Source organism: Chiloscyllium plagiosum, chromosome 12 (assembly GCF_004010195.1).
Source record: "Chiloscyllium plagiosum isolate BGI_BamShark_2017 chromosome 12, ASM401019v2, whole genome shotgun sequence".
Lineage (NCBI taxonomy): Eukaryota > Metazoa > Chordata > Chondrichthyes > Orectolobiformes > Hemiscylliidae > Chiloscyllium > Chiloscyllium plagiosum.
Genome location: NC_057721.1, coordinates 85,656,683 through 85,664,045, shown reverse-complemented (window position 1 = coordinate 85,664,045; position 7,363 = coordinate 85,656,683). Strand labels below are relative to the sequence as shown.

General features: G+C 41.1%; 1 protein-coding gene across 1 annotated transcript in view; it reads left to right on the top strand.

Moving 5' to 3' along the window:
* Positions 1–7,363, top strand: part of LOC122554864 (heat shock transcription factor 2 binding protein) — a 132,104-nt gene that overhangs the window by 120,577 nt on the left and 4,164 nt on the right. Inside the window, exon 7 of the mRNA XM_043700211.1 lies at positions 4,038–4,141. Within this exon, the coding sequence (XP_043556146.1) occupies positions 4,038–4,141 (104 nt within the window). The remainder of the gene's footprint in view (positions 1–4,037; positions 4,142–7,363) is intronic.

Genomic DNA, 7,363 nt, shown 5'->3' with positions numbered 1-7,363 from the left:
TTTCCACAGTAAATACTGATGCAAAATATTCATTTAGTATCTCCTCCATTTTCTGTGGCTCCACACAAAGGCCGCCTTGCTGATCTTTGAGGGTCTATTCTCTCCCTTGTTACCCTTTTGTCCTTAATGTATTTGTAAAAACCTTTTGGATTCTCCTTAATTCTATTTGCCAAAGCTATCCCATGTCCCCTTTTTGCCCTCTAGATTTCCCTCTTAAGTATACTCCTATTTCTTTATACTCTTCTCAGGATTCACTCGATCTATTCTGTCTATACCTGACATATGCTTCCTTCTTTTTCTTAACCAAACTCTCAATTTCTTTAGTCATCCAGCATTCCTTATACCTACCAGCCTTCCCTTTCACTCTGATAGGAATATAATTTCTCTGGATTCGTGTTATCTCATTTCTGAAGGCTTCCCATTTTCCAGCCGTCCCTTTACCTGCGAACATCTGCCTCCAATCAGCTTTCGAAATTGACCTTTCTCCAATTTAGAACTTCAACTTTTTGATCTGTTCTATCCTTTTCCATCACTAGTTTAAAACGAATAGAATTATGGTCACTGGCCCCAAAGTGCTCTCCCAACTGACAGCTCAGTCACCCGTCCTGCCTTATTACCCAAGAGTAGGTCAAGTTTTGCACCTTCTCTAGTCGGTACATCCACATACTGAATCAGAAAAGTTTAAGAGCCACAAAGTTTTGCTGCAGCTCTACAAGACTCTGGTGAGACCACACTTGGAATATTGTGTTCAGTTCTGGTCACCCTTCTATAAGAAAGGTACAGAGGCTTTGGAGAGGTTGCAAAGAAGGTTTACCAGGATACTGCCTGGACTGGAGGGCTTGTCTTATGAAGAGAGGTTGACTAAGCTTGGACTTTTCTCTCTGGAGAGAAGGAGGAAGAGAGGTGACCTGATCGAGGTGTACAAGGTAATGAGAGACATGGATAGACTCAATAGCCAGAGACTTTCCCCAGGGCAGGATTGACTGATACGAGGGGTCATAGTTTTAAGATATTAGGAGAAAGGTATAAAGGAGAAGTCAGAGGTAGGTTCTTTATGCAAAGAGTTGTGAATGCATGGAATGCATTGCCAGCAGTGGTGATGGAAGCAGAGTCATTAGGGATATTTAAGCAACTGCGGGACATGCACATGGACAGCAGTGAATTGAGGGGTGTGTCGATTTGGTTATTTTAGTTTAGATTAGGAACAATCCTTGGCACAACATCGTGGGCCAAAGGGCCTGTTCTGTGCTGTATTTTTCTATGTTCTAAAAGCAATTTAGTATCCTTCTGATCCAGTCCTGAATATTCCTAGACATCCAGGGTTCTCTGGACTTGTTGCTCCTACATGTCACCCTAAACAGAACATGTTGAATCTGTAATGTCACCAATTCCATTTTGAACTTTCCCACTGTTTTACTTGGAACTAGCTGTTCCTGGTTTAGCTTGGCCAGATTCTGCCTTATTATATTAAAATCTGCCTTCCCCCAATCAAAAACCCTTTTTTACACACCATCATTTTCCTTTTTCCATAGCAAACTTAAAACACACGGTGTTGGTAGTCGCTATCACTAAAATGCTGTCTGACTGGCACCTTGAATTCCTGCTCAGCTTTATTCCAGAGAATTAGGTCCAGCACAACACCAATCCATGTTGTACCTTCTACATGTTGATATTAAAAGCTCTCCTGAATACATTTCAAGGAATCTGCACCCATTATACTATGACTGTCCCAATGAATGTTGGTGACATTGAAATTCCCTAATAGAATTGCCCTATCATAGTTACACATCTGGCAATCCCTGGCAGTTGCAGACCAGTCAGTCTTACATCTGTGGTCAGCAAGTTTTGGAAAGAATTTTGAGGGATAGGATTTATGACTATTTGGAAAAGCATAGCATGATTAAAGACAGTCAGTATGGCTTTGTGAGGGGCAGGTCATGCCTCACACATCATATTGAGTTCTTTGAGGAGGTGATGAGACAGGTCGCTGAAGATCAAGCAGTGGATGTGGTGTATCTGGACTTCAGCAAGGCATTTAAGAAGGTTCCCCACGGTCGGCTCATTCATAAAGTGAGGAGGTATGGGATACAGAGAGATTTGGCTATCTGGATTCAGAATTGGCTGGCTGACAGAAGGCAGAGAGTGGTTGTAGATGGAAAGTATTCTGCTTGGAGGTCAGTGTTGAGTAGGGTCCTGCAGGGCTCTGTTCTTGGGCCTCTGCTCTTTGTAGTTTTTATAAATGACTTGGATGAGGAGGTTGAGGGGTGGGTTAGTAAATTTGCCGATTACACAAAGGATGGAGGTGCCATCGATAGTATAGAGGGCTATTGCAGACTGCAGTGCGACATAGACAGGATGCAGAGCTGGGCTGAGAAATGGCAGATGGAGTTCAACCTGGATAAATGTGAAGTGAAGCATTTTGGAAGGTCGAACTTGAATGCTGAATCTAGGATTAAAGCCAGGATTCTTGGCAGTGTGGAGGAACAGAAGGATCTTGGTGTTCAAGTACATGGATCCCTCAAAGTTGCCACCCAAGTGGATAGGGATGTTAAGAAAGGACATGGTGTTTTGGCTTTCATTAACAGGGGGATTGAGTTTAAGAGTCACGAGGTTTTGCTACAGCTCTACAAGACTTGGAATATTGTGTCCAGTTCTGGTCACCCTATTATAGGGAAGATACGGAGGCTTTGGAGAGGGTGCAAAGAAGGTTTACCAGGACAACCGGAAGCGACAGGGACAGGCCACTATAAATGCCGGAGGAAACACCACAGAAGCGCTTCACAGGAGGCTCCCAAGCACTGAGGATGTCACCTAGACAGGGGACGAAACGTTTGCAACAAAAACTTCCAGCTCGGCGAACAGAACCACAGCAGTTACCAGGATGCTGCCTGGACTGGAGGGCTTGTCTTATGAGAGAGGTTGAATAAGCTCAGCCATTTCTCTGGAGAGAAGGAGGAAGAGAGGTGACCTGATCGAGGTGTACAAGGTAATGAGAGACATGGATAGACTCAATAGCCAGAGAATTTTCCCCAGGGTATGATTGACTGGCACGAGGGGTCATAGTTTTAAGATATTAGAAGGAAGATATAGAGGAGACATCAGAGGTAGGTTCTTTGCACAGAGCGTTGTGAATGTATGGAATGTGTTGCCAGTTGTGGTGATGGAAGCAGAGTCATTAGGGATATTTAAGCGACTGCTGGACATGCACAATGGATAGCACTGAATTTAGGGATGCATAGGTTAGGTTATTTTATTTTAGATTAGGAACGATCCTCGGCACAGCATTGTGGGCTGAAGGGCCTATTTGCTGTATTTTTCTATGTTCTTTGTACCTCAGTGAATGTCTAAATCTAAATGTCTATTAAAATTTGAGGCACATAGTATCATTCACATATTGCCTAACCTCCCCACCAGGGAAACAAGAAGAAAGTGAGCATACTAGGCTTCAGATTATTAAAATTGTAATCATCCTCCCACCCCATGTTTCTATGGTTGTAGTTGTGTTGTTGTTGGGGAGTAGGGGCATTACAGCTTCTGGCCAAGTACTCAGTATAGTCCGTCTTGTGTACTTATCCCTAATCTACACTAAAATTATAATCTGTGCTTCACAACCCACTGTTCCCAAGATGTGTCCAGAGGGCCCACTCCTTGGCTGTATCCAGAGGGTTGACTCCAATGTACAAATATTTATTGAATTTCTCTTTTCAAGCAACTTTCATAACTTTGGGGACCCACGATTCTAAAACCATGGGTTCCCACCATTACTTTTCCATATATCGGAACACGGTACATTCTTATCTACTCTCAGAGTCACAGCCAATATCATCTGACTTCAGCATGTTGCCCCTTTCCAGAAACAAAATCATGTTGCTGACCAAACCCCTTGACATTGGTTCAATGAATCAATTAGTCTCCTGTTGTGCTGTAATATCATCAAATGGATTTGTACAAAGAAATTTTGCAGGAAAAGTTTTAATGTTGGACAAAATTTCTTCTTTTTCCAGACTAATGTTGGACAAAATTTCTTCTTTTTCCAGACTAATACTAATGTGCTTATATAATGTAAGCATTAACCTGAAAGGCCTGCAGTATATAAGTGAGAGCCCAGGTTTCATCCCTTTGTTATCCTGGCTTCTGGAAGGTAGGTCTTTTATAAGTTGACAGCAATAGTGTCAATTATGGCATGTTATAGCTTGTGCTTTATTTTGATTTCTTCAATCTGTCCCGAATTACAGTTATAATAGAAGTTCAGAATTTAGGCTAGTAATCATCAGTGTGGAATTTAGTTTTGTCTTGCTTTTTACAAAGATCTACAGAAGCAGTTGATCAGTGGCTGTTAGGAGGCCATCAGCCCCTAGAGATTTCTTGATTCAGCAATAAAACGTTTGAACAGGAAGCTGATTAAGCAATTGAGAACAATGCAAAGACATTGACTCAAATATTACTAGATGAGAAACAAGCCTTTGCAACAGAAAAAAAATCAGTGCACACAGTCTTAATCAATGTTAGTGCATAAGCCTGAGGACATTCCTTGACTATTTCCACAACATACTTTCTCAGAAAGCTTGTGAGTCTATAGTTTGACTGTCAAAGAGTTACTATATGTGATTATCTATTTTTGATGTGGGGCTATGAATATAAACATTTGCTTTATGAGATTTAAAGACGTAGAGTTCAACAGCAAAGAAAAAGGTCATTCAGCTCACCAAGTCTGCACTGGTCTAAAACCACCTTACTATTCTAAAAGCACTTAACCCATAGCCTTGTGCATCTAGGCATCGCATATACACATCTAAACACTTCTTCAATGTTATGAGGGTTTCTGCCTCTGCCTCTCTTCCAGGCAGTGAGTTCCAAATGCCCAGCAAGTTTTTCCTCACATCTTCTCTAAACCTTCTGCCCTTTATCTTAAATCTAAATTACTTGACTCGATTTTTAAAAAATAAATGCATGAAGTACACAAAGGTATTTAAGTGTTTTGAATGTGCTTTTATCAATTAGAGTTCTCTTAACATAGTGAAGTCTGTAACAGATACTTAATATTTTATTTAATCTAACCAAAACTCACGAGTTCAGCCCAAAGTATCCATGAAATCTTGCTCACAGTTTGGTTTTATATCAGTCTATCTATCAACAACAAGTATTTTTATACAGGTGTCAGTAGCAGGGCCAGCATTTGTTATCCTTCCCAATTTTGTTTTGAACTCAGCAACTTATTAGCCTATCCCAGAGGGCAGTTAAGAGTCAATTGCATTGCTGTGGGTCTGAAGTCACATGCAGGACAGACCAGATAAGGACACCAGATTTCCTTCTCACAAGGATATTAGTAACCAGATTTTTTTTAACAACAAATAATGGTAGTTTCATGGTTAGCCTTATTGAGACTAGCTTTCAATTCCAATTTTTGTGAATTGGATTTAAATTCCACCAGCTGCCTTAGTGGGACTTGACCCCATGAACACAAGGCATTATCCTCATCTCTAGATTACTAGTGCAGGTCATTATAACTACACCACTATCTTTCTTTAAGCAAGTTCTGGTTAGTGTTTTATGCCCATTGGTTCAGAACCAGAGTGTGGCTAGTTGGTTAATGCATGTTCCTTGGGTAATTTGGCAATGCAGTCAACTCTTTCATCAAAGTGATTAATATGGATTGTAAGTAGTTGGCATCCAGAACCCTGTGACACTCTACTATTACAGTTTGTTATCCTGAAAATTTATCCCATTGATCTTGACTTCCTGTTTCCTGTTAGCCAATCCTCTGTTCTTGGTAATATGTTCCCTCTAACACCACAGCTCTTGCAGAGTAATGTTTGGGGAAGCTTATCAAAAGCCTTTTGGATTCCAAATAAACATCTATTAGTTTTCTTTAACTTTCACAAAAGAAAGTTGATTCTTTGTGAATGTATTATGATTTTCTAAATGTCCTGCTGCTACCTGTTTAATAATGAATTCTAAGGTTTTCCCAAAGAGAGATGTTAGGTTTCAGCTGCATATTTATTGCAAAGCCTATAGAGCTATATTATCGTCTAGACTTTATATTTGTATGTAATTTGTTGTGGTAAAGTGTTAGAGTCCAGACTGCGTGTTGGTCAATAGTTTCTGGTGGAAATATGTCACAAGCTGCAAGCTTGCAAGTCCATACCTTTTAGGATTTTCGATGCAATAAAACATCCAGAAGTGCTTTGCTGAAACAAAACTAATTGGATTCTGAACTGAAATTCTGGGGAATTTTGACTATTTAATGAACAAAGATTCAAAGACTTTTAATATGGGGCAAGAATTGGGATTAGAAGGGAGTTATTCCAGTGGAATAACCTCACCCCAAGAAATAGGTCACAGAGGATTGTGGTATTCTTTCAAAGAACTCATGCAGACATAACAGTCTAAATAGTCTCCTTCTGAAAGGTCTCCTTCTGAAGTCAAATCCTGGCCATGTCAGACATCCCTATACCCGAACTTCACTTTCACTGTTTAGGATTGCCTATGGCCCTTTGTTATAATTTCACAGGTAGACATCTCATTTTTAGGCATGTCTGGTGCTACCTTGGCATTCTATCCCACACTCTCCATTACAACAGGATTTTACTACCCATGCACAGTATATTTGCTTGCCTGAGGCCCGAGAAATAATGTGGATGTCATTCCAGCCTGACCCTGACCCATTCTAATTTTACCAGTTTGGAACAAGGGTTATTGTAGTGCAGCCAATGGGCTATTATTGTCCACTAAGCACTTTCTGCTGACGTTATGAACCTTCTTAGCAGGCTCCGACTATATCCTCGGAATTAACTCTGGTCCTGGCTCTAACACTGTACACCTTCTCGCACAACTTGTGGCAATATTGGCAGAACCTGCAAAGAGTAAATCTGTCCTGGCAAGATAAAGTAGCTAGCTGCTTGACTGGCACCACATCCACAAACATTCATTCCCTCTACCACTGATGCTGAGTAGCAGCAATGTGAACCATCTACAAATACATTGCAGAAATTCACCAAAGATCCTTAGAAGGTGCCCTCCAAATCTTCAACTACTACTTACTAGAAGGACAAGGGCAAAACAGATATAGGGAATATCACCATGTGCAAATTCCCTCTAAGCTGCTCTCCCATCCTGACTTGGGAATATTCTCAGTGTCACTGGGACAAAATCCTGGAATTGCCTTCCTAACAGTGTTGTGGGTTGAACTACAACCTATGGGGCAACATTTTCACACAGAGGGTGGCACGTGTATGGAATGAGCTGCCAGAGGAAGTGATGGAGGCTGGTACAATTGCAACATTGAAAAGGCATTTGGATGGGTATATGAATAGGAAGGGTTTGGAGGGATATGGGCCGGGTGCTGGCAGGTGGGACTAGATTG